The sequence below is a fragment of the Gossypium arboreum genome, chromosome 6 (assembly GCF_025698485.1).
Source record: "Gossypium arboreum isolate Shixiya-1 chromosome 6, ASM2569848v2, whole genome shotgun sequence".
Lineage (NCBI taxonomy): Eukaryota > Viridiplantae > Streptophyta > Magnoliopsida > Malvales > Malvaceae > Gossypium > Gossypium arboreum.
The window spans coordinates 5,960,858-5,987,905 of NC_069075.1; the positions used below are offsets into that span (position 1 = coordinate 5,960,858).

At 32.4% G+C, this 27,048-nt stretch overlaps 4 protein-coding genes across 13 annotated transcripts; 3 read left to right on the plus strand and 1 right to left on the minus strand.

Annotated features, from left to right (window-relative positions):
* Positions 1–224: 224 nt before the first annotated feature.
* On the plus strand, positions 225–6,798 carry LOC108486749 (SAC3 family protein C). Of its 3 annotated transcripts, XM_053030090.1 has the most exons (9): positions 225–1,120; positions 1,634–1,734; positions 2,616–2,837; positions 4,218–4,472; positions 4,563–4,648; positions 4,756–4,852; positions 5,601–5,693; positions 5,901–6,055; positions 6,244–6,798. In XM_053030090.1, the coding sequence occupies exons 1-8, from the start codon at positions 811–813 to the stop codon at positions 6,048–6,050; spliced, it is 1,314 nt and encodes a 437-aa protein (XP_052886050.1). In that variant the 5' UTR covers positions 225–810; the 3' UTR covers positions 6,051–6,055; positions 6,244–6,798. The 3 variants fall into 3 exon arrangements, with proteins under 3 accessions (XP_052886050.1, XP_017646446.1, XP_017646447.1); XM_017790957.2 differs by having other exon boundaries at positions 5,901–6,359; XM_017790958.2 differs by having other exon boundaries at positions 4,566–4,648; positions 5,901–6,359.
* A 1,627-nt stretch (positions 6,799–8,425) lies between these two features.
* LOC108486485 (uncharacterized) lies at positions 8,426–11,503 on the plus strand. Its single transcript, XM_017790560.2, has 2 exons — positions 8,426–8,597; positions 9,163–11,503. The coding sequence occupies exon 2, from the start codon at positions 9,248–9,250 to the stop codon at positions 11,192–11,194; it is 1,947 nt and encodes a 648-aa protein (XP_017646049.1). The 5' UTR covers positions 8,426–8,597; positions 9,163–9,247; the 3' UTR covers positions 11,195–11,503.
* A 2,868-nt stretch (positions 11,504–14,371) lies between these two features.
* Positions 14,372–18,669, minus strand: LOC108484188 (transcription factor MYB33-like). Of its 3 annotated transcripts, XM_017787887.2 has the most exons (5): positions 18,374–18,669; positions 18,148–18,257; positions 16,872–17,287; positions 15,285–16,281; positions 14,372–14,963 (listed from the first exon to the last, which is right to left on the minus strand). In XM_017787887.2, exons 3-5 carry the CDS (start codon positions 17,232–17,234, stop codon positions 14,656–14,658), a joined length of 1,668 nt encoding a protein of 555 aa, XP_017643376.1. In that variant the 5' UTR covers positions 17,235–17,287; positions 18,148–18,257; positions 18,374–18,669; the 3' UTR covers positions 14,372–14,655. The 3 variants fall into 3 exon arrangements, with proteins under 3 accessions (XP_017643376.1, XP_052886051.1, XP_017643378.1); XM_053030091.1 differs by lacking the exon at positions 18,374–18,669 and having other exon boundaries at positions 18,148–18,273; XM_017787889.2 differs by lacking the exons at positions 18,148–18,257; positions 18,374–18,669 and having other exon boundaries at positions 16,872–17,930.
* Positions 18,670–22,222: 3,553 nt separating this feature from the next.
* Positions 22,223–25,683, plus strand: LOC108484008 (protein GET1). 6 transcript variants are annotated; one of them, XM_053030092.1, is made up of 9 exons: positions 22,296–22,350; positions 23,078–23,134; positions 23,233–23,424; positions 23,532–23,611; positions 23,698–23,768; positions 24,432–24,502; positions 24,595–24,676; positions 24,986–25,035; positions 25,424–25,683. In XM_053030092.1, exons 3-9 carry the CDS (start codon positions 23,245–23,247, stop codon positions 25,490–25,492), a joined length of 603 nt encoding a protein of 200 aa, XP_052886052.1. In that variant the 5' UTR covers positions 22,296–22,350; positions 23,078–23,134; positions 23,233–23,244; the 3' UTR covers positions 25,493–25,683. The 6 variants fall into 6 exon arrangements, with proteins under 6 accessions (XP_017643099.1, XP_052886052.1, XP_017643096.1 ...); XM_017787607.2 differs by having other exon boundaries at positions 22,347–22,465; XM_017787608.2 differs by lacking the exon at positions 22,296–22,350 and adding an exon at positions 22,371–22,522.
* Positions 25,684–27,048: the final 1,365 nt, after the last annotated feature.

The window sequence follows — 27,048 nt, forward strand, 5'->3', positions numbered from 1 at the left end:
TAAAATCGGCGAGTGTTGAATATGATATTTGTGAATTTATTACAAATATTTTTATGGTTTTATTAAAATTTAAAAGGGATAGTTTATCATTTTCTGAAAAAATTTTAATTAATTTTAATAAATATTATTTATTACTTTTAAAATTCCTATTTTTAATTTTTTTCCAAAATTTTTAATTAATATTAAAGAAAATTATTCTCATAATATTTTGATTTTTTAATTGATTTTGGATATTGTTTTATGATAGCTATATTTTAACAGTCTAAAAGTCACGAGTGCATGTTATTTCCTTCTCTGTTACTGCCGACCGACTTCAGTTGGGGGCTTTCCCACCAGCAGCTACTTTATCAGATATCGTCTACGATCGCCACTGCAGCCGTGTATCCTCCTCCTTTCTTTATCCTTTCCTCCTCATCGTTTTTTCTTCTCAGTTCTCCCACCGCCGCGTCCTTCGATTTCGCCGGATCTGATCAGTGTCGACACCGGTACGGCACCCCTAACTGTCGAGTTCGGGTAATGGAGGTCTCAAGTAATGATTTTTATTTTTGGAAGGATTGTGGCTGCGGGTTCTGGATGAAGAGATAATTTACTTTTCTTTCTAGTTTTTTTTTTCCTTTGATCGTACATTTGGTAGCTCCCATCGAGCAGTCTGCTACAGTACGGCTAAGCCAACGGAATGGTTCCTGCTCACCGAACCAATATCGTGAAATAATCTTTTGGTTGCATCGTTTTAGCATTATATATCTGTTGTGACCGTATAAACACCGCTGTCGAAGGTGAAAACCGAAGCTCAACCGGGCAATAGACGCCATGGACGACAGCACCCGCCGCCTTCAACAACGTCGAAACCAGCCCTCCTTTTCTTCTTCTTCCTCGACCGGCCCAACACGTTTCCGGTCTCAAAATTTCTCTACAAATCCAACCAAAACCACCCAATCCTCAAACTTCGTTCCACGCTCCAATTCTACCACTGCAACTACCCCTAACAATACTAGAAATCCCGGCCATATCCGTAACCGGAAATCCGAAACATATGCTGGGATTAATCAACAGCAAGAAGAACAAGAAGCAAGAGAAGACGTTGGTTCTATAATTGGAACTTGCCCTTTCATGTGCCCTGGTATTTATTCATTTAATTATTTCAAAATTTGTGATTAGAAGCTAAAAGTTATCAACTTTAGTCTTGTTTTAATGTTCTGAAAGTCGGGTTTTCCGTTTTTTTTTTATGTTGGTTTATGATTTTTCATAAATTTGCTCGATTGTTACTTTCGTTACTTAACGTTGGTTCCTAGAAGCTGAAGAAAATGGTAGAAACATGAAGGTCTAATTGCAACTTACTTTGCAGACATAAATACGAAACCAAGTAGCAATTGGTTTATGCTAGATTGCTAGCTACCAAGATACCTCTAGTACCGAAAATATGTCCGTACGCGTCCAACCATGTTATGATCATGTTTTAACAGTGTCCGACTTTGTTTTTAATTTTTAATTTTATTTTTCCGACACATATTTTATTGTGTTGGAATTGTATCCCACACTTGTACACTGCGTTGAGAGAAGTATCTGTGCTTCTTAGATGCTAGTTATTTATCAAAGTATGTAGTTTGTAACCTTTTCTTCATTGTTACAACAGATGGGGAGAGGGCTCAGCGGGAACGCCTACGAGATTTAGCTGTTTTCGAAAGGTTACATGGAGATCCTAGGAAAACATCTCCATCTTTAGCTGTCAAAAAGGTAAGCTGTTGTACTTTCAAGCATTTAAAATTTTTGTTGTTTTATTTGTTTGGACAGCTTTTTAATATGTAGTTCATTAAGGTGTTCACAATGGGTATTCGTGCATTGCCTTTGAGGTTGATTGAAATTTATCATCTTTAATAAATTGTTAATAAAATTACAGATTGTAATGGCGTAGATTCAGATATCCGCAAATACTTGATCTGTTTTTTTTGCTGATTCGGATACCATAATTATCATCCATAACAAATTAGGAGCAAATGCAGATATTAACCATCAGATATTCTTTATCCAAATTCATATGTTATATAAATTTTGTACTTCTAAATATAATCAATCTTTTATGTTGTTATGTTTATGGATTTGCTATTAATATGATCCTAAAAAATGAATCATGCATGTTATCTACCATGATATCAAAATTCTGATCGTGTCTATGTTTTTTTAACTCTTTATTTTTCATAGTATTCGTGTTCAATGCATTTTCAGACATGGTCTATCCAATGATTTGAACATCACAGTTAAATCCCCCGACCAAGAATTTAGGAGTCTTGTGCACTTTTATTCTGTGTTACTTGGACTCTGTTTTGAGTGTCAGATGTAGAGAGTCCTTAAAGGATCATATTCCCATACCCATTTCCAGATATGTGTCGAATCTGAGTTTTATGTATTGATACTTAAATAAAAATGAAGAGTTGGAGTAAAATAACCATGCTACTACTACTTTATTAGATTAATCACAATCACGTGGAAAGCAATGTTTAATAAATAAGGAAGTTAATCTGTATGCTTAATCCCGTTGCTTAAATATGACAATATCTATTATTTAAATGCATTTTATCGAATGTTGAAGGCTGTTGATAATCCTTTACTTTTGCTAGTTTTGCAGAACCATATCAGTAAAGCATGTCCAAGCATCGGATGTGCGCCCTCTTGCAGTATTAGAAGATACATTAAACTACCTTTTAAACCTGCTGGACTCGAGTGAACATCCTTTCGAAGTGGTTCATGACTTCATTTTCGATAGGACTCGATCAATAAGGCAGGATCTTAGCATGCAGCATATTGTCAATGATAGAGCAATTTGCATGTACGAGAAAATGGTACGATATTCTTGCCCAGGAACATATGCCTTTTATTATTTGGAATCAAATGAGAGTGTTGAATAAGGAGTGTGTTTGTCTAACATGGGTATATTAAGTTTTTCTTTGAAGATTTTCTTATATTTGGAGGGAATGATTTGCTTGCCATAAACATTTGCCTTTTGTTTAGACCTTTATATTTGTTGTATCAAGAGCCTATGTTACTCAAACTCAAGTGAAAGTGTTGGATACAAATGTTTCTAACATGGGTATCTTCATTTTCATACCTACATCCAAATTTTAGACACAAGTGTCAAACACATATACTTACAGAAAGGTGAATAGTCTGAACAACATAATCATGAGTTGCACCTATGTTACTCGAAGTTGATTGTGAGTGGTGGACACAGATATGTTCAAATTTTCAAGATATTCATATATTTTGAGAGTCCTTGGAGGATTATATCCTCATCACACGTCAAGATATGAGTTGAGTGTCAAGCATAGAAACTTAAAGAAAAATGAAGAGTTGGAGCAACTGTTGTATTGCTTGATTTACTCTTCTCCTGATTCTATGTCAGAATTATGCCTATTGATGATACTTCATTCTACTCACTTGCATTGCATTCTAAACCTTAAAAAAGCTTACATCCTTCATCTTATTGATGATGGTATCTTTCTGGTGGATACTGTGTTTTTAACTCATTTATCATTGTAGGTTTCGGTTGGTTATGTTACTCTGGCCCTTCATTTAACTTGAAGTATCAATGTTTGATATTTGTATTTGACATATATTTGGACATGAGTGTGGGATTTTGACTCCACAGGGATATCGTCACATGCATGAAAAAATTTTAAACCAATTGAGCGAACTTATGGGGGACACATGCCTGTATCCAATGCTTACGTCCAAATCCGAGTAACATATCTGGTTGTATTGTGGCAGAGTAGCTTGAATAGTCTTGCTTAGATAGAACAAAATCCAGTGTTGTCAGAATTGAGCCAGACCAGTTGGTTGAACCGGGAATCAAAGGTCCAATCAGTGAGAAATAACTGGAATTAGCCAAAACAAAGTTGAAACAGTAAAAAGTTGGAAATTGGGAATAGAAAAAACCAGATTTTTTGTTTTTCCTTTATTTTTTTTTTTATCTTTTAACAAAAAGATTTGGATTTTTTCATTGTGTTTTGGTTCATTGTTTATCTTTGAATTTTGAAAATATAGTTTTCTTAATTTAAAAAAAATTTAATGATTAATTTATTCTTTTTCTAAGAGGTTGAATTGCCCGGGTCAACCAATTGAACTGGGATTGGAGGTCCAACCAGTTCAACCTCTGATTCAGTTCTTACCACATAGGTAAAAGCTTGATCCAATATATAATATTTATATATTTCACCCCACAGGTAAAATTTCATGTAATCTCTCACCAAAGGCTCAGAAACTGTACCAGTTCGAGTATTTCGTCATTGCAATATCTAAACATGGAGCAGCTTACAAAGGCTTTGGCATCTCTGTATGTTTTGTATGAAGCTAATCGCAACAACAACTTTGTTTACGAGAATGAAGCTAATCGCAACAACAACTTTGTTTACGAGAATGAAGCGCAGTTTCATTCATTTTACGTGCTTCTTCACCTCGATTCAAAGAACCAACAAATGGTGATATCTATATTTCACTGTTTTCATGACTATGTACTCCATCCATAATTTCATCCTTATTGGTTCTGAACTACTGCTTCGGATTTGCAGCAGGAGTCGTTGTCATATTGGTTTCGCAATGTACCTTCTCCCGTAATGAAGTCTAAAGAAATGCATTTTGCCCGGCAAGTTCTAAGGTAACCTTGAAGTTTCTCAATGCCTACTGCTGCAATTTCTTAATTATTTTCTCAGAAATTAATCTCAAATCGGAAGGGAACTAAGATATCTCTTTATTTCTCTACAGATTTTATCGAATGGGAAATTATAAGCGTTTTCTCTGTACCGTATCGACTGAGTCATCATATTTACAGTACTGTATTATAGAGCCTCATGTGAACGAGGTAATCTACCACATCATTTGTTGCATAACCTTTCTCTTTTTTGGCATTCTCTTTTTTGATTTGTTGCACATAGTTTTCAACCATAGTATTGAGTATAGTGGTACAATGCTTTGTGGACATAATGTTAAAAACTTATGTTAACAGGATTCGAGTGTGTGTGACATTGGTTTGCTCATATTCTTTTCCCTAAATTTCTTTTCATGTATTTGAGTCCTTGGAGGATATCCCATACCTATATCCGGATATATATCGGACACGAATGTTGGACATGAGTACTTCAATAAACAAAGGAAAAAAAAGCCAGATATGAAAGTTGGCATATACAAATTCTGTTATAGTCAATTTATGTGTAAACTATACGAAAAAATTGCTAGAAAAGTATTTTAACATATACTAAATCAAAATAGAATGATTTTTTTGTGGGATTGTAAGATTGTTTTTATGATAATTTTTCATTTTTTAAGCTTAAAGATAATTTGGAAATAGGTTAAATATTCTTCAATTTTTTAATATCCTTCAAATTTTAAATCTTACAAAAATTCCTAATAAATGTTAGCAAGTCTTTGGTATTGAGATATGATCTTTCATGGACCTTTTAAATACATGAAAAATTTTGAGAATGCTTGTGCCGATACATATCTATGTCTAATATTTATACCCAGGTTCAAGTAACATAGATAAGTTCCTTGTATTTGTTGTACGTGTTTTGCCCTTTAATTTTCATTTCCACTTTCAAATATTTTTACAGGTTCGAGCACTGGCAATTTCCTATATAAATAATTGTTGCTACAAGCTTCATCCTTATCCTTTGGAACAATTGTCCAAACTTTTGATGATGAAGGTATTATTTCCTACACTTGAGATTTTTTATTATGTTACTTGGATTCAAATACGAGTGTCAGATATCAGCATGTTCAATTTTTTCTAAGTTTTCAGATACGTGAACACGAATTCTTCAAAATAAAAGAAGAGTTGGAATAACATAGATCCTTTATTTTAGCATTGTACATGAATGTACTTTGATTTGGATGTGGAATTGTTTTTATAGGAATTGGATGTGGAATCCCTTTGCCATGCATGTGGCCTCGAGATTTCATCAGACGATGGCGAAAATAAGTCATTACCGATGAAGCAAACAACATTCTCAATCCCAAAAGGAAGTTTGCAGAGCTACGAACTTGTGGGATTACAACAATAAATGAGGTAACCTTCCCTTTTAACTTAACGGGTTAGACTTTCGATTTTAGGTTAGGGTCTCTTTTTGTATTTCAGGTTTAGAGCAATATGGTTACAATAAAACATTGAATGAAGAAATACAAAAGATACAGTTGCTAAAATTTGAACTCAAAAGCTCTGATACCATATTTGTCTATATATGCATTTTTCTGCAGACAGGTTGCAACCATTATATTTAAGTTTCAACAAGAATGGTGGGTGGATAATTCTTGTATACTGTGTTAACATTATATATATATTTTTATCAATAAATATTTTGTGTTGTGAATAATATTATAATTAGGGTTGAATTCTTATGTTGATTGAGCTTTACTATTGTTGATTAATAAATTGGATATAATTATCACTCAAAAATATCACTAGTTTAGAGTTTAGATAGCATAAAGTTTAGCTAATTATTAACATTAATATTATATTGGTTTTTTTTGTCAATTTAGACGTTAAATGTCAATTTAAATTTTGTGTAAAATTTACATAATCAAATTGTAAGCACATATATAATTAAACATGTTCAAAAAATCGTTAAAATTAGGAGATTATTTGTTTTGAGCCTATTTATAATATGATTAATGTGTTTTAATTATGCTTCATGTTATATTTGAATTATCATGTAACACTCAAACTAATGGTTAGGTTAGGTTAGGTTAGGTTGATGGAAGAACTTGATTGATGTAATATTGATATTTTAATAATTCAATTAAAATTTAAAATTTTGATTGTAGTTTGAATATATTTGATTGAATTAATCCATATATTAAAGGCTTAATACCTATTTTGATTCTTGTATTATGCATATATTTTGAATTTGGTACCTCAATTTTTTTCTTGATTACTTTGGTTCTCATGCATTCATTTTTCTCTATCTCATTAGTCCAGTTGTTAATCAATCAAATGATGTGACAGGACCACCTAAATTTTAAACTTGAAGATATAAACGGCAGCAGGCTAGTAAAATTATACTTTTAACTTCTAAAATGATAAGATTTTAATTTAATTTTTAAAATATAAGTTAAAAAGATAATTTTATAATTAACTTATTTATTTAAAATTATTTTGAAAGGCAAACTTATAATTTCATCATGTTTTAGGGTGAATGTTCTTCCCTGCCTCATCACAATTATTTAAACTGAATTAAATTTTATATTTAAGTAGTTTTAAATAAATTAACCAAACTAAATTAGAAATGCTGTTGAGTAAATTGATCCCTTCAAAAATTAATTTCAATTAATTTCGAAAATGAGTAAGTAAGGACAATTAATTATAACATTAATATTTTTCATCAAATATAAATATTTTTATTGGAATAATAATAAATTTAATTTTCAAAACTTACATATTTATTTAAAATTTTGGCTTGAAACATTTAGACATTCCATTAACAGTAACACAAAATACATAAACATTGAGAGTTAAATTTGCTATTATATCAATCAAAATTATATATAACGATGAGAATGTTAACACCGTAATTAATTGTCTTTAGTTGTTCACTTTTGAAATTAGTAAGCATTAAATTGCTCTAATTTTTTAAGAGAGATCAATTTACTTAATATCAAAATTAAGAGGGACTAGAAAGACATTTTTACTGATTCTCTTTAAATATGAAATCGGTTTCAACTAGACCTGATCATGGGTCGAGTCACTCAAGGCTTAAAAGTCCGCTTGAAAAGTGTGGGGGTTTGAATAAAAATATAAAATCAAGAATGGATTTGGACAAAAAAAAGATTCATTTTCTAAAGATGTCAGGTCTCAAGTAGATTTTTTTTGCCAAGGTCTAAATGAGCTTAAACTTTTTTTATTGTTATTTTACTATCATTTTACTATTATATTGTTACTATTTTTTTTGTTTGGATATTACATAACTTTTGTTTTATTCTTAATTTTGCTACTATTTTAGAGAAATTTACTTGTTAAGTTGCAACTATCTTATTGTTATTTAAGTATAATTTTTTAATGTATTTTCAATTTGTTGAAAATATTTATTTTAATATTTTTAGTACATTTGATGTATTATATTTTTAAACTTGTTTTTATATTAAAAATAATATAAAAATTTAATACGGGCGAACCAGCCGAACTCGAGGATAGCATTGTCTCAATTTGAGTCAAGTTTAAACAAAATTTTAAGCTCATTTTTTAAACCTAACCAGATCTAAACCTAAAAAATAGACTTAAAAATTTATATCGATTTGACTTAAACCCGATCAGACCTAACCCATAATCATATCTAATCCTAACTAATAAATTTTGTTCGAGTTTATCTTTTAAGTGAAAAATAAAATAAAATAAAATGCGCCCCTATTTTGAGTAATTAGGCTTAAGATTTGGGCTAACCCAAGTGTCTCAGTTGCGTGCCCTGCTTATCTTCCATACTCGGCCGAAAGCCGACGCATTTACCCTTTTACTTATATTATATATATACACATGCACATATGTAATTCCCGAGTTTCGGATCAAAGGAAACTGCGTCACCAATAACATTCATTGCCTCCTCGCCCGTTAATCCAAGGTAACCATAAAACCCCATCATTAACAATAAAACCCTAGGAACTAAAACTGTAAAAGTTACGAGTACATGTTATCTTCTTCTCTGTTGTTGCCGACCGACTGCCGTTAGGGGCTTTTATCAGATCTCTACTATCGCCGCAGCCGTGTATCCTCCTCCTTTTTATCTTTCCTGTCATCGTTTTTTCTTCTCAGTTCTCCCACCGCCGCGTCCGTCGATTTCGCGGGATCTGATCCGTGTCCAGTGTCGGAATCCGTGTCGATACCGGTACGGCACCCCTAACTGCCGAGTCCGGGTAACGGAGGTTTCAAGTAATGATTTTTATTTTAGGAATGATTGTGGTTGGGGGTTGTGGATGAAGAGATAATTTATGTTTTCTTTCTGGTCTTTCTGTTTCTTTAATCGTACATTTGTTAGCTCCGATCGAGCAGTCTGGTACTGTAGGGCTAAGCTAACCGAATGGTTCCTGCTCACCGAGCCGATATCGTGAAATAATCTTTTGGTTGCATCATTATATATCTGTTTTGAACGTATTAACACAAGCTGAGCTGATTGCGACTTTTTGCAGATTGTCAAACTAGCAAAAGCTATTCCCAGATATTGGTTTTGGCATTTATTGTCCTTTTGTGGTTTGTGTATCCACCATAAACATTATGGCGGTCCGCACAAGCATTCAGCTTATATCGTATTCTCAGGAGCTTGTGGACGGACAGCCACTCTATGTTTCTTCAAATTGCCTTCCTGTTAAGGCTTTAAAATATGAACCGGCTGGCCATGCCTTTCATAATGCTGCTCTTAAACTCTTTGGCTGTGAGGAAGATGATACTACTGAAGTTGATGATCAGAAAGTCGGTAATGATAAGGAGCAAGCGTATATGCCATCATCTGATTCGTATAGCAACAAAGGGAAAAAGAAATCTGGTGCTGATGGCAAGCAGCAAGATCACTATGCATTGCTTGGGTTGAGCCATTTAAGATATCTTGCCACTGAGGATCAGATAAGGAAAAGTTACCGTGAAGCTGCCTTGAGACATCATCCTGACAAACTTGCGAATCTTCTTCTTGCAGAGGAGACGGAGGCTGCAAAACAAGCTAAGAAGGATGAAATTGAGAATCACTTCAAGTCCATCCAAGAAGCATATGAGATTTTGATCGATCCTGTAAGGAGAAGAATCTATGATTCCACTGATGAGTTTGATGATGAAATTCCTACCGAATGTGCCCCACAAGACTTCTTCAAGGTGTTTGGTCCAGCTTTCATGAGGAATGGGCGATGGTCGGTGACCCAGCCTATCCCGTCTTTAGGAGATGACAGTACTCCGCTAAAAGATGTAGACAATTTCTATAATTTTTGGTATAGTTTCAAAAGCTGGAGGGAATTCCCACATGCGGATGAGTATGACCTCGAACAAGCTGAGTCTCGGGACCATAAAAGGTGGATGGAGAGGCAGAATGCAAAACTTTCTGAGAAGGCTAGGAAGGAGGAATATGCTCGGATTCGTGCACTTGTTGATAATGCATATAAAAGAGACCCAAGAATACTTAGGAGGAAGGAAGAGGAGAAAGCTGAGAAACAGAGGAAAAAAGAAGCCAAGGTTCGTGCAAAGCAGTTGCAGGAGGAAGAAGCTGCTAGGGCTGCTGAAGAGGAGAGACGCCGGAAAGAGGAGGAGGATAAACGAGCTGCCGAAGCTGCTTTACAGCATAAGAAAAATAAGGAGAAAGAGAAGAAGCTCCTCCGGAAAGAGCGAACTCGACTTCGAACACTTTCTGCACCTGTTTTATTGCAACATTTACATGATCTTTCTGAGGAGGATGTAGAAAGTTTATGTATGACCCTTGGCATTGAGCAGCTTAGAAGTTTATGTGATAAGATGGATAACAAAGAAGCATTAGAGCGGGCTAAACTTATCCAAGATGCCCGTGGATACAATAGCAACACTGAAGGGAAAAAAATTGATGAAACGAATGGTTCACATCTGAATGGTTCTGTGGATTCAAATGGAAGTATCCTCTCGAGCAGCAGCTTTGAGAAGAAGGAGAAACCTTGGACCAAGGAAGAGATTGAGCTTTTGAGAAAAGGAACCCAGAAATATCCGAAAGGGACATCTCGTAGGTGGGAGGTTATTTCAGAGTACATTGGAACGGGTCGGTCTGTGGAAGAGATTCTAAAAGCTACCAAAACAGTACTCCTCCAGAAGCCTGATGCTACCAAAGCATTTGACTCTTTTCTCGAGAAGAGGAAACCGGCGGCAACTATTGCATCTCCACTTTCCACTAGGGAGGAAGTAGGAGTAGTTTCTATGCCTTCAAGGACTGAAAACACAACTGCGAAGACAAGTAGCCCTGAGGACTCGGGTAAAACTGGAAGTAGTCCTGTCGATGTGGTTTCTGGCAATGGTGTTTCATCAAGTTCGGAGCAAGATGTATGGTCTGCTGTACAAGAAAGAGCACTGATTCAGGCTCTGAAGACATTCCCAAAGGAAACCAGTCAGCGTTGGGAACGAGTAGCCACCGCTGTTCCTGGGAAGACCGTAAACCAATGCAAGAAAAAATTTGCATTACTGAAGGAAAACTTTAGAAGCAAGAAAAGCACAGCTTAGTCACTTGATTAAACACCGAGGGGCTGAGAAGTGAGATATATCTTCACTAGGGAATCGTATTAACGCAATTCAGAACCTGCCTGAGCTACAACATATGTGTAACGAAACCAACCTCTCTCCTTAGTTCCTACATTCTGACTTCTGGTATGGCATAGAGGTTTCCATAACAGATGTTTTCTGCAGCAATTAGCTTTATATATTGATATAAATTATGCTACATCTCATTGATTTTTGTATGGAGCAGTATTTGCATAGATACCTATAACAATGGCCATTTTTGTTTTAATTAATGCATTATGGTTTCAATCATTGTTTTGATTCTAATTTACCCAACATTTTTGTGATTTATACTAAGTTGCTATGTGTTGTGTGTCTTTTACAAGTCATGAACATCATTTTATGTGTGTTGTTTATTGCGATTTATAAGCATAAATGTGTGTGCATGTATGTATGTTAAATTTACTGGAGAATCTGAGAGACTCTTACCAAAGCAGATGTTGATACATACCGAAGCAAATTTGGTTTCATAATTTCATTGGCACGTGTTTGCTTTTACCACTGTTGTTGATGCCATCGCCACCGAAGCAGGAGGAATTGGGTGGTTGTGGTAGCCCTCGTTTTTAATATTCAACCCATTTTTAGTTCTTTAAATTTTTAAATGTTTTATAATATTTAATTTTGTTTTTACATTATTTACTACTATTTATATGTTTTAATACTCAATTACTGTTTTGTTCTCGAGTTGGTAGGTTCATTTGTCAAACTATTAAGTATTTTATAAGAGGTTTAACTTATAAATTAGTATCTAAATTATATCTTATTAAACAATTTTTAGCACGGATGGTATCTAAATTATTTTTTTCTAAGTTGGTACCTCTATTAGTTTTTTTTTTTTAACAATATTGGAGGTAGGGGATGGGGTAACATATTTTGAATACGTGTCTAATAAGAGTTTTAACAATCGCTTCATACAAGTCAATGTGGTATCTTTGTTAGCTCAATTGTTAGTTAAATTGCAAATCTTTTCTCTCTTTAGAATTAGACCGATAGTCGAACCAATCAAGCCATTAGTTTTCAATATGATTAGTCCAACTTATCAAATAAATCATTTAAAAATTCATAAAGGTAAAAATATTTAAAATTAAAGAAACTTAGTTCTATTGGTTTTAGCTTGGTTCAATTGGACTGTATTAGTTTGTAGATCAGTACATTCAACCTTGTTTTCGGATCAATACCCCGACCAATTCTTAATCTAGTTTTGAAAATACTAATTTTAATTGATGAAACACAATTTTATATCTTGTTAGGTAGAGCAAGTAGGTAGCGAAGTTTGAAAATAAAATTAATCGCTAACATTTCAATCTTTAGAGGGCAAATTTTGAGAATTGCTTATATTCCTAGTCATAATATAGGAAGAAGAAAAAGTAGAGATAATAATGTAAAAGAAGGAAAAATAAAAGAATTAAAATATATTTTTTAGTTTATAAGAACTGGCAGTTCATTATTTACTGGATTTTTTTAACGAATATATCATTTTGATGTAAATTGGGTAAATAAGAATAATTTAAATATCATTTGTGACAAAAAATATTTAGGTACCAAAATGAGGAATAAGTCATAGTTTAGGTACCAATTTGTGGCTTAAGTCTTTTTAAAAAATAGACTTAACAGTTTAACTAATGAATGTATCAACTTAGAAAAAAAAAGTAGTTTATAAACTTGTGACTAAAAAAAAAGTTTAGGTGCTAAAATGGGTAAAAGGGTATAGCTTAAATATCAATTTGTGGATTAAGTTCGGTAAGTTTTTTGAATTTTTAGGATTAGGAGCAAATTGATGGCATATGCAAAAATTGAGGGATAAATTTATTATTTTTTTTTAGATTTAAAATCAAATTAATAAATTATTTATAATATTAAGAGCTAAACAATTAAAAGAAAGTAATATCAATATTCTCATACGGTGACGAAAGCATTTTAACGATAAAGTGACAAAAAGATGAAATTAAACTAACGAGCACTAAATTAATAAAAAAATCTAACTGATGAAAACAAGAAAATATTAAAAAAAGTGACAAACTGAGTAGTTTACACAGCATAATACTCCGAGTAACACAAATAAAAGTAATAGAAAGAAAAACCATAAATATGTATACCTATATGGCATTTGCCATTCTACGCCTCTACCTACTCCTTTAACCAAGGTGTGAGATTTTTTCTCCTTCCCAATTCAGAGAAGTCTTGAATTTCAATTTTAAGTTCTGTAATTAATTTTTAATATAATTTTGTATTTATATTTTTATAATTTTATCTAAATAATTAATATTATTATCTATTTCTATTACAACTACAATGTTGATGCTATTTTTCTTTTCTTACAAAAACATTATTTCATCGTATTGAATTTGAATAGGTGATTTTAGTAAAAAAAAATTTACATCAATATTTTCAACTTGGAAGAATTTCAACTTTTTCTTAATTTTGAAATGTCACATTTAATGGAAGAATTTTAACAGAAATAACAACTAAATTTTAAATTTTAAATTTTAAAAATAAATTAATTAAATTCCTAAAAATAAAAGTAGAGGTGTACAGAGACTCGAATCATATTTGAACTTCAAAATTTTTTTTTCTCTATAATTTGGTATAAACAACCAACGTGAAGCATGGGAAAATCATACTAAAAAATTAAAAAGAGGGGAGCAAAAACTAAATAAGACGGCAACCGCAAGTAGAAAGGTACCAATCCAATCCACCGCAACTCCCCATAAAAATATGTACCAAACTGTAAACATTAAAAAGTAAGAAGTCCCAAAAGTGCAAATAAATAAATCTTCAAAGAAGTTAATAAAATAGAACTTCAAAGAAGGAACCAAACACCAACATAACCACCAAAAGTGGTTAAAGAAACTTTTCATACGTTTCTTTCAGAGCCATGTTGCGCACTAAAAACACCTGTGTCCGATATAAGTATAGTAAAGACACTCCGAATACATGAAAAAGAACTAAGAGATTATTGAACAACCTGTATCGAACACATACTCCTATTTGATACTTGTACCCGAATCCGAGTAACATAGATGCAATGTTGGTATGACTGAGAACTAAAAATGGGTTTCATACACAAATCAGCATCAGCTAAGACACATGCATCAAATATCCAAAACCATGGTACCAAGATTCCATGCTAAAAGTGCACAATTATTCTAAAATTATAACAACATCTTGAACGCATCTGTATGCCTAATAGTTCTGTATCGGCATACACACATTCAACAGTTCAACAAGAAAAACATCAAAAACAACAAACCGGACATTCACGACTCTTACCATATTATAGTCTCACCCCAAATGAACTTCGTTACATCAGGCCCGCTTGACCACACACGTCAAACAAATCATGCAATGAATGAAACAAAAAGAAAATAGCTTCAGAGAAGTTCATACAATCAAGATGGCTCATCTCAAGGGAGTTCGGACATTTGACAGACGGCAGGCATATTGTTCCATGCACAAGAACCAAGGCCCCATGCTTGACTCGAGATAGATGTTCCAGCTGCCATATTCTTGTATTCAGTACTCAAATCATCACCGAGAAGGGCTGCTATGGAATCGGTCATGATGGTTTGGTCCTTATCGTAACCAGAATCTTGCTCAAGCCAATTAGAAGCAAGTAATGTATCAGGGTGACAACTGTCCAACCGAATAGGAGCCTCATTTTGTATCTCTGGGGTGAAAACATGGTCAGCTGGCTCTGATTTCACTTGAGACTCTGAAAAACAATCCAAAATCGAGTTACTACACACTAGAAAAACAATAGAGAAATTGAGCATGTACATTTCTCGCCAGTACACTTGGAATATTAGATCAAGTAGGGATGACGATGGATAGTTAAAAGTTGGATATCCAACACTATTTGATCCGATTTTTGCGGATTCATATCTGATATACAGATATTAGATTTATAACCCGAGACAAATTCGGAGCAGATACAGATAGGAATCCTAGGATATCTGAATACGATATCCATTTACATTTTAGTAAAAACTACAGAATATCATGTTTAGCAAGTTTAGATCAGAGAGATGCTCACCAGTAAAGGTTTCAGCAGGTGGCTGTTCATCCAACGTACTGCCACTTGCACTGATACACTCACTTAAAAGAGAAGTTGCTGAATGACCCATTGGAGAAAGAGGCTCTCCACAGTTTTCCCATTCTGTCTCACAGATGTTGAAGGTGGAACTTTCAGCTACATCACCGGGAGTAGCTGAATTTGAACTCTTCTCAGATGCATGGTTCTTTGCGCTGCTTAGAGTTTTTGCCTCATGAAGTAAAGCATCCAGCAGGCCACTATTACGGGGTGAAAGGCTATCTGACTCTGCTATGCTGGGTGGTGGTGGTGACTGGATAAAAGCATCAACAGACTCAAGTAAAGGTGGTGGGCAAGAAAATGTGCCCCAGTTACCTAATTCAGTTTCTGGATATTGGAGTGAAGGGAGCTCCAACTTCACAGCCTCCAAAGGAGGCTCTGAAGCAGAGAAATTGCCATTTGAAAGGTTATGGCTACCTGGGAATACACCAAATTGCAAGGAGTTCTTGGTTGCAGGATCTGGTTCAATTGGAAAAGACAACCCAAAGGATTGAGCAGCCTTGTCTGAGATATCATCTTGAAACTGCTCAAACAAGGGGCATTCATTTTTAACAGCACCAGTGTAACCAGGGAAAAAGGCTGTAGCTTCTCGAAGACGTTTCTGGCGATGGATTGTTGGTGGCATGAAACTACAATATTGAGAACCTAGACCTTTCATCAGCATGCTGCTTGTAGATATATCAGGAAGTTCAGGGACGTAAGGCAGGACATTTTGACTTGTCTTTAAACTGTCAAATATGACATCAGGTATCTCATAGCTGTTGTTCTGCAAGATATCATGAGGTCCTTTATCCCCTCCATTAACTGCACTGGTACCGTGACTGTCCTGCAACGCTTGCAAGCACACTTCAGGAGGGTAGAGAGGTAACCCAGCACGCTGACGTCTCTTAATCCGGGTATTCCAATAATTTTTTATCTCATTATCTGTACGACCAGGCAACTGCACAACAGAGCAAAGAGTTTCAGACACCTAAAAGACAGATGTATAAAACTTTGGTAGCTGGCAGTTTAATCATGCTTTGCACAAGTGTTTAGCATTTTCAAGGTGAAATAGCTGCCATAGAATTCTGGAAAACATAAATTTGTTCAGCATCTAGCACAAAAAATCATAACACAGAAAAAATGCTAAATGTGGTTTATTCATTTCAAAGAATGACTAAATTGTCTTCCTGTTCTCTCACTAATATTCCTTTTTGCTTCAGGAGTAAGACCTGATAAGAACAGGGGACGGAAGAAGGGGAAATCATGATACCGAGCAGTGTTTTTTATTAATTGTTATAATCCTGGGATATGACCAGTTCAACCAGGCCAGGAATAACATTGCTCTTATGAGTGAAATCACATAAAAATCACTAACCCACTGTCTCAAGTCATTTAACCTCTCTAAATTTGTTATAGAAGGAAAGTGTTCAAAGTATACTTTTTTTATGCAATACTTTTTAACTCTTTTTTATGGTAGGTTCAAAAAATTTCTGTATTCAACCAATCATGAAAATAACTAGATCCACATTAACTGAATTGAACACTCACATGTGCAGCCATTCGAGCCCATTTATTTCCCATCTTTGCATGGAGTTCAATGATCAGCTGTTCTTCTTCTTGAGTAAATGCCCCTTTCTTCAAGTTTGGCCTCAAGTGATTTGCCCAACGTAAGCGACAACTTTTTCCACAACGAAATAGTCCAGAGTGCTTCTGAACAGCATTCCAGTTGCCTTCCCCATGCTTCTTCACATAGTCAATTAAAATTGCATCTTCAGCAGACGTCCATGGTCCTTTCTTCAGAACAACTCCCCCACCGGTACCTCCTCCACAGTTGCCATCATCAATCAACGATGATTCTGTCTGATCCTTAGAGAGAATCCCATCTTCCCTCTCATTTTTTGTGTGACTCATCTCTTTGTAATCATACACAAACTCCCTACCAACAAGTGAGAACCATCCAAAACCTGAAACAAGAGAAAAGATGGAAAACACGCAAATTTAAAATACCGAGAACCAAAGAGAACGCAGAACCTTTTCCTCTCACTTTTTCATAATTGCACTCAAACTGCTATAGGTACATGATTATCTCTCTCTCTCTCTATCTCTCTCTTTTTTACGATATACGCGCTTTATGCATCACGACAAGCTACAAGTGGATCAACCAGCTGACTCATTTATTCAAATATTAAAGAAGAAATTAAGAAAGCATAAATACACATTTTAAATCAATGGAACCAAACAAAAGTCGTTGGGAAAATATATTCACATCTCTCCAAATAGAACAAATTCAGAGACGACATATAAAGTCCTCTCTCAAAGGATAGCTGTTTAGCGAACAAAAGAAAACGTCATCTATCTACAGATAACCGATTCGCAAATGACCGAAAAAGTCATGGAATGCAGAAAGATTAGAGACGGTTGACAGAAAACAATTTATCCACAGAGTATAAAATACAGAAAACATGGATGTAAACCGTGTATCAAGGTCCAATTCTATTCCAAAAAAGGAAAAATCGCTTCAATCTTTGGAAGTTCAATTAAACCCTTTAACCTATTTTAGAAAGCGAATAACACATTTCCAGAAATGATGACAATAAATAAGTTCAGATAAAAGGTAAAATCCAAAATGCATTTATTGCAGAATAATTCTGTCATAAGTTACTCCAATAATCCGTCATTAATAATCTATACGCTGCAATAATTGCACTGTCAACTATCTAGTTCCATTAGATTAATCCATATCTACCAATTTCAATAAAGAATCAGAAAAAAGAAGAAAAGAACTACACGAAAAAAAAATCTAAGGAAATGTAGAATCGATTACCTGCCTTAAGGAGTAGGGGAAATTTTTGCCAAAAATACGAACTCTTTGAATTAGCTCAATAATGGTTTCTGATTGAACTGAGAGCTGAGGTAATACCGAAAACTAGAAATCTGAAAATCAACACGAAAAAGATAATTAAAATTACAACAAAATCCTTGATCTAACAATCATTAATAACAAAAGAGGAAACCCTTAAACCAATATATATATATATATGAATTCTAACCGTAATTTTTGAGCTAGAAGAAAAAGGATCCGAGAATAAAAAGAACAAAACATCGAGATTCAGCAAAACAAACGATTAAAAAACACAAATGGGAAATCTTTTCTTTTTCCTTTTTATTTTTTATTGGAATTTTGAGGATTTGTGATTGGGGAGAGAGAAAATCGAATGAGAAAATGAAAAAAAAATAATAAAGAAAAGGGAAGTAAGAGAAGGAAATGAGAGAGAATGGGAAGCCAAAAGCTTAAGAGAGAGAAAGAGAATAAAAATCGTCAAAAGTAGAGGAGATAATGGAGAAAAAAAAGGAAGATTTATTATTATTTATTTTTTGAGCAAACTCAATTATCCAACATTTTCATTTTAGGTATTCAAATAAAATATTTATAATTTAAACATTAGTTTAATCATTTTGATGAATCTTGTTTAGACCCAATCATAAATTTGATTACTCAAAGGTTGGTTTAAAAAGTGAGATATAGTATTGAAAAATGAGTTTGAACAAAAAATAAGATTTATTTTTTGAACGAGCTAAGTTTCATGTAAATTTTTTTATCCTTTCTCTACCTGAATTTATTATTGTTTCGTTGCTGCTTTGTTACCATTTTATTATAATATTATTAATTGTGCTACTATTTTAGAGTATTTATTTATTAAGTTGCAACTATCTTAGTTCAGTTTAACATTATTTCTCAGAAGTACTTTTGAGATAACAGTATTACTTAACAAGATGTTTCAAAAGTACTTTTGAAACAGAAAAAAACACTCTGGAAAAACTTTTTTTTTTGCTAAAAGCAGAAGTAAAAAAATTTAACTTTTACTCAAAAGTGTTTTTTTGACCCAAAAATACTTTTGAAAGACATTGTTAAACTAATGTTTAGTGTTATTTAAGTTTAAATACTTTTTGTATGTATCAAATTTTTTAAATTTGTTTTTATATAATAATAATAATTTAATACGAACAAACTGGATCAAACTCGGGTTTAATATTTTTAATCTAAATTAGATTTGGACATAATTTTAGACTCATTTTGGACTAAACTAAACATAAACCTAAAATTTTACATCAACTTGATTTAAACCCAAAGTCAGGTCTCGTTAAAATCCAAACAAAAATGAAATTTTTTGTTAAATAATATTATTATTTCAAAAACTACGCCTTTTATTTCTTTATTTCATTACCACCATCGTCCTTTACTCATTAAAAATTTAGAAAAAGGTTGAGTATATTTTTATCTACTTGATTCACGCACAAAAAATACGTCTAAAATATTAATCTAAATTAATATAATCTAGACCAAAAAATAAATCTAAAATTTTACCAAGTCCATTTCATATTAAAAATGCTAAATTCAGAGTTTGGATGATAGTATCAAAATGGATCACTTGTTTCATCTTTCTAATAAAATCTTCACATTTCTTGTTTAACTCTTCATTACTCAATGACTTAAGATCATCTTCATCCTCCTGTATTGAAACAACCTCATTTGATCTATCGTCTTCGTCTTCTAGTTCTACAACCAAGGGCACCCTCTTCTTCTCTTTCATCATATTCTGCAACAACTGTCTCTTTTGAAATGGACCCTTGTGGCTCTGCCTTTGATGATTCCACCCCTAATTCTGTTTGGCTACCTCCCTTGCTCATCTTCACACCCTTTTCAGCTTTAATATCAGTCTCTACACTACAACTATCGATCAAACCAGAGCTGGTGGCAATGAAAACAAGCAGCCATTGCAAAGCAAAAATATGTAATTCTTGCCTACACTGAAACTAAAGAATTCTAAACCATATGCCAAAGCTTAGAAGCTGCATATAAATGGGTAGGATAATATAACAGAAAGAAGTGAAAATGGGAGCAAAATCTTGATGACTAGCTTCAGCAAATGAGAGGTGGTGATGAATTGAAGTGGGGTTTGAAATCTCTGGTTTTTGTTTGTAATCTCCATGCTTTTTATCTTCTCTGTTGGGCTATGGAAAAGGGATTGGGAAAAATATTTGAAGAGAAACAGAGAGGAAGCTTTTGGGGGAGTAGATTCGGGAACAGATTTTTTTTTCGCCAACAAATTAAATTGTAATTTTTACAATCTTAAAAAAATAAATTTATTATTTTAATAATTTATATTTTAAATAATTAAATTAAATTTTATCACTTTTAGAGGATTAAAGTATAATTTTATTTTTATTAATTTAAAATTTTTAAAAATTTTAAAGGGCAAAAAATTTTTATTTTGAGGGAAGTCGGGTTCTACCAACCTTCTCTAGTTACGCCCTGAGAAAATTAACGACTCCAATTTTCTTTTCTAAATTTTTAGTCAACTTTTTGTGATTATAATGTTTTGGTGAAAGAAAGAAAGCAAATGTGAAATTTTAAATAATATTATTATTCAACAGAAAGTTTTATTTCTTTTTTATTTTAATAGGAATGACCGAAATATCAAATTGTATAACGTAAATGTTTAAATTGTAAAATTTTTATTTTAGTGGTTAAAATAAAAATTTTTATAATTAATTGACTATTCATATAATTTATCTCATTTTAAGGATTATATAAAGATTAATTAATAATTTATATATAAATATAATTAAAAAATATTTTCCAAATATTTACAAATGGATAAACATTATCCTGTTTTTACAAGGAAATTTTAGATGGTGATATATGTGATTTGGAAGTAGGGATGTTGATTTTGGATTTTTTTTAATTCTGAATTTTTATATATAATTTTTATTTGCTTTTAACTTTTTAACTATTAATTTTCTCAGATCGAATTTATGTATAATTTATATGTGTAACTTTTAAATTTTTAAATTTATAATGTAATACTAATTATATAAAATATTGATGTAAATTGGGATTGAAATTATGTTTTATACTCAAATAATTATATTTCACTTTTAAAGTAATGATTTAAAGTCTAATTATTTTATTTAACATGTTTAAAATTGATTTTAATTTTTGTATAATGATATATTTAGCCTCTAACTTTACAAAAAAAATATTTTAGCCTTTCATTTAATTTTTAGTTCTTTTAGCCCTTAAATTTGCCTTTTTTTTGTCAAATCACCTCAAAATTGATTGAAAAGTTATTATTAACATGGCATACATATGGATGACATGTCAACATTTAATTAGTTTTTCAAAATTTTAAAAATTTAAAAATTTATAAAAATATTTTTAAAATTGAAAACCATTAAAATATTATAAAAATATTTTTTATTTTTTAAAAAATCAAATGTTGACATGTCATCCACATGGTAATCTACGTGTATGCCACTTCAGTAAAATTAACAAATATTGACTTTTCCATCTAATTTGAGGTGATTTAAAAAAAAATACAAGTTTAATAGCTAAAAGAGGTGAAAAAATAAATAGAGGTCTAAAATAATTTTTTTATAAAGTTAGAGGATCAAAAAAATTATTATACCTTAATTTTTTAAACAATTTTTTTTTTAAGTCAGGGAACAATCTATTGTCAATGGCTTAACTCGTGTGACCTCTCTCCCCACATCCAAAACAATTAAAAAGAATGGGAAAGAAAGGACATTAATTAAATAAACAGAGGTTACAAATACGAAGGATAATAATTGAACTGGATTTATCACCTTATAAGATTTTTAAATAAATGGAGGTTTCGATGTTTACTGTAACAACAGAATGAATATTTTTAATCATGAAAATTATGAAGACTAAGCTCCGAAATAAAATTGGAGGATGATTTTATTTCAACTTACTTTGTGATGTATATTGAGAAAGACATAGCTAGAGAATTTTGGACTTACTGTTAGTCAAAATTAAATTTTTAAAATTCAGAAAGTATATAGAGATTAAAATGATTAAATTAAAATACAAAGTTAAATTCATAATTTACACATACTACAAGGACTAATAGCAGAATTTAACCACTAATTACCTTTCTTTCCATTTTTAAACAAAAATATCCGCAAGCTCTGCATTTTTATTTAGCAATCGGCTGTTTCCCAGGTAAGTTATTAATTTCATGTCTCTCTCCTTTAATCGATGCTCGTTATGAATTATTCTTGATATTTGTGGGGGTATTTAGCAATTAGCGTTTGGAATTTTACGCTATCTTCGATAGGTAGTGTTAAAAGGCTTTTTTCGGGATTCCTATGGTGGTCTAGTAAGAGATTAATGGGTGGGAATTTTGAATAAATTTGCTTGTTTAGGGTTTGGAAATTCCTCTGTTAACGACTGTTTGATTTATGAGACTTATTAGATGCGTGTTAGATCGTTATTATTACAGAAATTAGGGTTTCTCTTTCAATTTTGTTTTCAATTTTTTGTCTCATTCCTGATTCTATATCCCATGGTCTTTCCTTCCGTTTGTTGGAACTGGTTATTGGTGTCTGTATTTATTTATTTATTGTTATTTTGAATTTTTGTGTTTTCATCTCCTAGTAAATAGGTTTGCTGCAATATCCATGAAGTTATTGTTATTGTTATTATTAATTTGTTTCTCCTTTCATGCGGAACTAATGACATTGAGTTAAAGCTCTGACTTTCAGAGTGTGTCGTGTTCGATTTAATATCGGTGAAGGTGAAAGATCTAGTAAAGACAAAAAAAAATGGTTTATTTAAAGAAAAGTTCATATAGGGATTCAAAGGAAGATTTCATCAAAGTCGAATTTGCCTTGGGGAATCAATTTTAATTATAATATTTATTTAGTTAAACTCATGCTCTTACAAACAGGAAGAACAAAGGCTTGATTTTACAATGGAACATTTATTTGTATAGGACTTGAATAAGGTAAAATGTAATTCAGGCTGCAAAAAAGAAGGAAAATTTCATTCCGAGGTATATTTCCTTGATACGTTTTTCTTTCCCTCAAAATTTTCATGTAACAGCTTAAGAGAAACATGGAAGGAGAAATAATGGGAGAAGGAGAAATCCTGGGAGGAGGAGAAATGCCGGGAGGAGGAGAAGTCCTGGGAGGAGGAGAAATCCTAGAACGAACAAGATCATTGGCAGCTCCTTTTGTTTTCTTCATTATCATTGCCTTTCAATTTGCCGCCAAACGGCTCCAAGATTTGAAGAGGGTACCAAATTCCGCTTGATATTGTCATTTATGGTTGCTTAATTTTAATATACTAGAGTCTCTTGTGGTTTTTCACAATGGTGATTAGATTTCTCTTTTCATGGTTAGGGAGCATCCAAAACTGATAAGGAAATGCAGCTTCGTGCAGAGATTAAGCAGCTTCTAAAAGATGCTGCCTCCTATTCGCAGTAAGTGATTTAAATAGCGTTTAATTCCATTTAATCAGCTTATCAATCACAATTGGCGCATAAACAACATCTATTTTGCTTCATAGGCCATCTACATTTGCACAAGCAGCTAAGCTTAGGAGGATGGCTGCTGCCAAGGAGAAGGAACTTGCAAATTGTGAGGCCACTTTTGGTTTTAGTCTTTGGTTAATTGCTTAATATTTTCCCATTGCATAAGCTTTTATGAATTTGATTCTTTGAACAATCAAATAATGGTTGATATGGAGATTTGATTTATGTTACTCGGACTCGGGTGTTAAGTGTTGTACGGGTATGTATCTGACACAGGTTTGTTTAATTTTTTCTTAAATTTTTCATGTATTTCAAGGATCATTTGAGCTCATTATTACCGTATCCATGAGCTGGACACTGAGTATTGGACATGGATACAACAAGAAAAATGAAGGGTCCAAGCAACATGGGTTTAGTGGTCTAAATTGATGGAATATCAGGTTTTTAAACCTTGTTTGGGGAAATATACTGAATATTTACTGTTAAGTTTAACAGGTGAGGAGAGTAAGGATTAATTTAATCCTGAGAGACGAATGAGATCAATATCATTGCCGTACAGATTATACTTATATTATGGAAAAAGCCGGCTTCAATTACTTGACCATATCATTAAATATTCTTTCTTGTTCTTCAGCTATATTTCTTTTCTTTTCCAAAAAAGAAAGCTTCATTACATAAACAGTCACTATAGTCTAGTTATTTCCCTTTCTTTTTAACCCCTAAGTTGTTACTTATCATCTGTACTTATAGAAGCAACATTTGATTTCAGATCAGGCACATCTGACCCAAGAGATGAAGCTGTCATATGATTTGTATTTGAAAGTATTGTTCCTTGTAAAGGTGTTTCTCTGTGTAATGAAACTATCTAGAAGTTTGTATATGCTTGTTGGCTTGATTAATTATCCTAAGAGATTTATCGTCTTCTTGAGCAGGTTATAGCTCATGTTGTGATAATCCTTTGGTTTTGGAGCTCTCCTGTTGCTTACGTATCCCAACATCTTGTGCAACCCTTTGGTAATGCACGATTATGATTTTGGCAAATATTTAGATTCTAGCTCATTTTCCTCATTGATTATTAACTTCAGTTTGTCTAAATATGCTTGAGCTGACACTATCATGTTGCCTATAAAGTTTGGTATACATGCTTCTTAATGACATACTCTGAAAAGTAGATAAAAGTTTGTCCCTTGGATGACAAATGAATAAAAGAACACCGGAACAGAAAGCATTAGCAAGAAGCAAATGGAGGACAAATATAAATTACACAAAATCCGAGAAAATCGATTATTTATTGATTGGATTACAACCATCCATTTTTTGCAGGGAGGCTGTTATACTGGAAGATTGGGGGTTCTTCAGACAACAATGTCCGGGTAAAAATTCTTTTCAATATTAGCAAATCTAACCGTAATTATAATTTTAACTTCTTCCTTCTATAGAAATAGGATATGAATTCCATCTCTGATTTTCTCTTGTTTATTCCAATTGTTCTTAACATGGCCTATCTAAAAGACCATCTAAAATCAATATTAAGGTGTGTAATGCCATTAACACAAGTACTTTGCCTCGGCCGTACTTGCCTGTTTCTCGTATGGATTAAAATGATATTACTTCGACTCTTCATCTGTTCTCATATGGATTAAAACTATATTACTCCGACTCTTCATCTGTTTTTGAAGGATTCATGTTCGATATCTTTGTCCAACCCATATCCTAGCATAGCAAGTTTATTGGTTTTGCCATTTATCTCCGAAATTGCAGGTTGGGATTATACCCTGGTTGATATTATGTTCCAGGGTTAGCAAGTTTGTTTGTCGACTCATCAAGTAACGGCGCAAAGGACCTATCTAACAACATACTTTTTGGTCAATGCTCTGCATCTTTGGATTCATGAACATCTGTTAGGATATATAGTTTTTGATGTTTGAAGTTATGAATTAACATCTGTTCTGAAAAATTCGTTCATTTCATTTTATCAATAAATAAAAGTGAGCAATTTTGATGTGCTTTTTCTTTGATCATCTACTTTTCTCTGTTCTACCATTTGCTTTATTTTGTTTGCTTATCAATTTATACATAATCAATACAGGTGATGGGCGTCGAAACCACCAAATATAAATTTCTATCACAAAATAACAATAATTAGCAGTATAAAGCAGTAGGGTCGAATCCATAGAATTGGTTAAGATAATAAAAGAAGAAAATATGAAAAATAATAAATAAAATATTTTTTAAACTTAGCTTTAGCCTCGGTGTGCTCCAAACTTGAATTGATTCTTGAAATAAAATTTTCCTTCCACGCACTAAGTTGATTATAGCGACTAAGAACTTTCGATCGCCAATTTTTTCTTATGTAGTTAATCTCGGTACAATTTGCAAATTGACTCTTATCAAATTTTTAACTGCGATACACGTGTTTCTAAAAAGCTCAACTCAAATCAATAGCCTCAATCGCATGGATCGTTTAAATCTGATCTCTATTTCCCTTGACGGAATCCAACTGCCTTTTCCCACCTAGACACGTCAATTTGTTCGCGGAAATTCAAACACAATACGACCGATTTGTCTTCCTAACTGTATGCTAATCAACTCTAACCCAACGTGTATTTTTTGAATCGAAATTGAATCAACTTTAAATGACGAATTTGTACTATCTCATATGCTGGAAAGATAGAAAATACTGCGTTGAGATATTTTTTTTAGCAGGCTCATATCTCACGATTGTTTTATTAGAGCAATTTCTGGGCTAAATCTAAAAAGAGTTTAGTTAATCATGAAAAAAAAAAATCATACTTTAAAAATAGATTTATAGAATTGTGAGTGATGAAAAGGGGAAGGGCCTTGGAAGGAAATTAAACCAAAAGGTTGAAAGTAAAAGAAAAAAATTCACTGACGCATATAATAAAGAATTTATTAAATGCCAAAGGTAAAATGTGTGTTCAATTTAGTATTAAAATTTAGCTAGATTTTTCTTAAATAGTATCACTAAATAATCCTAAATATTATTATTAAATAATTCTAAATATTATTACTAAATAATTCAAAATTTAAAATTTAAATTTAAATTAATTATAAAATTATAACAATAACAAAAATCCTTCAATATTTATCCAGCTACTTTTTAAAATAATCTTCAACCCTTTAATTTTATCCAGTCATCTTTCTTCAATCTTTCAATCGAGCCCTTCTCTTTATTTTTTGTTTCAATTTAGTTCTTTTGTAAGAGTTTGAATTCGCACACTAATTTCATTCATGATAAGAAAAATCTAAATTTAATAATATTTTATTTGATAATTAGCTAAAATAAATATATTAAAAATACAAATTTATCTTACTATCAACATGTATAATTTTCATGGCTCAAACTTGAAAAACTATGAAGAAAT

What these genes read in the sequence shown, in the direction of transcription:
- LOC108484008 (XM_017787610.2), top strand. Translation starts at nt 23,245, where the DNA reads ATGGAAGGAGAAATAATGGGAGAAGGAGAAATCCTGGGAGGAGGAGAA. An exon ending in ACATCTTGTGCAACCCTTTG is followed by an intron (nt 24,677 to 24,985) that starts GTAATGCACGAT and finishes CATTTTTTGCAG; the next exon opens with GGAGGCTGTTATACTGGAAG. An exon ending in CTTCAGACAACAATGTCCGG is followed by an intron (nt 25,036 to 25,423) that starts GTAAAAATTCTT and finishes CCGAAATTGCAG; the next exon opens with GTTGGGATTATACCCTGGTT.
- LOC108484188 (XM_017787887.2), bottom strand. Translation starts at nt 17,234, where the DNA reads ATGAGTCACACAAAAAATGAGAGGGAAGATGGGATTCTCTCTAAGGAT. An exon ending in GGGCTCGAATGGCTGCACAT is followed by an intron (nt 16,282 to 16,871) that starts GTGAGTGTTCAA and finishes TCTGTTGTGCAG; the next exon opens with TTGCCTGGTCGTACAGATAA. An exon ending in ACCTGCTGAAACCTTTACTG is followed by an intron (nt 14,964 to 15,284) that starts GTGAGCATCTCT and finishes ATTGTTTTTCAG; the next exon opens with AGTCTCAAGTGAAATCAGAG.
- LOC108486749 (XM_053030090.1), top strand. Translation starts at nt 811, where the DNA reads ATGGACGACAGCACCCGCCGCCTTCAACAACGTCGAAACCAGCCCTCC. An exon ending in TTTGCATGTACGAGAAAATG is followed by an intron (nt 2,838 to 4,217) that starts GTACGATATTCT and finishes TTCACCCCACAG; the next exon opens with GTAAAATTTCATGTAATCTC. An exon ending in TTTGCCCGGCAAGTTCTAAG is followed by an intron (nt 4,649 to 4,755) that starts GTAACCTTGAAG and finishes ATTTCTCTACAG; the next exon opens with ATTTTATCGAATGGGAAATT.
- LOC108486485 (XM_017790560.2), top strand. Translation starts at nt 9,248, where the DNA reads ATGGCGGTCCGCACAAGCATTCAGCTTATATCGTATTCTCAGGAGCTT.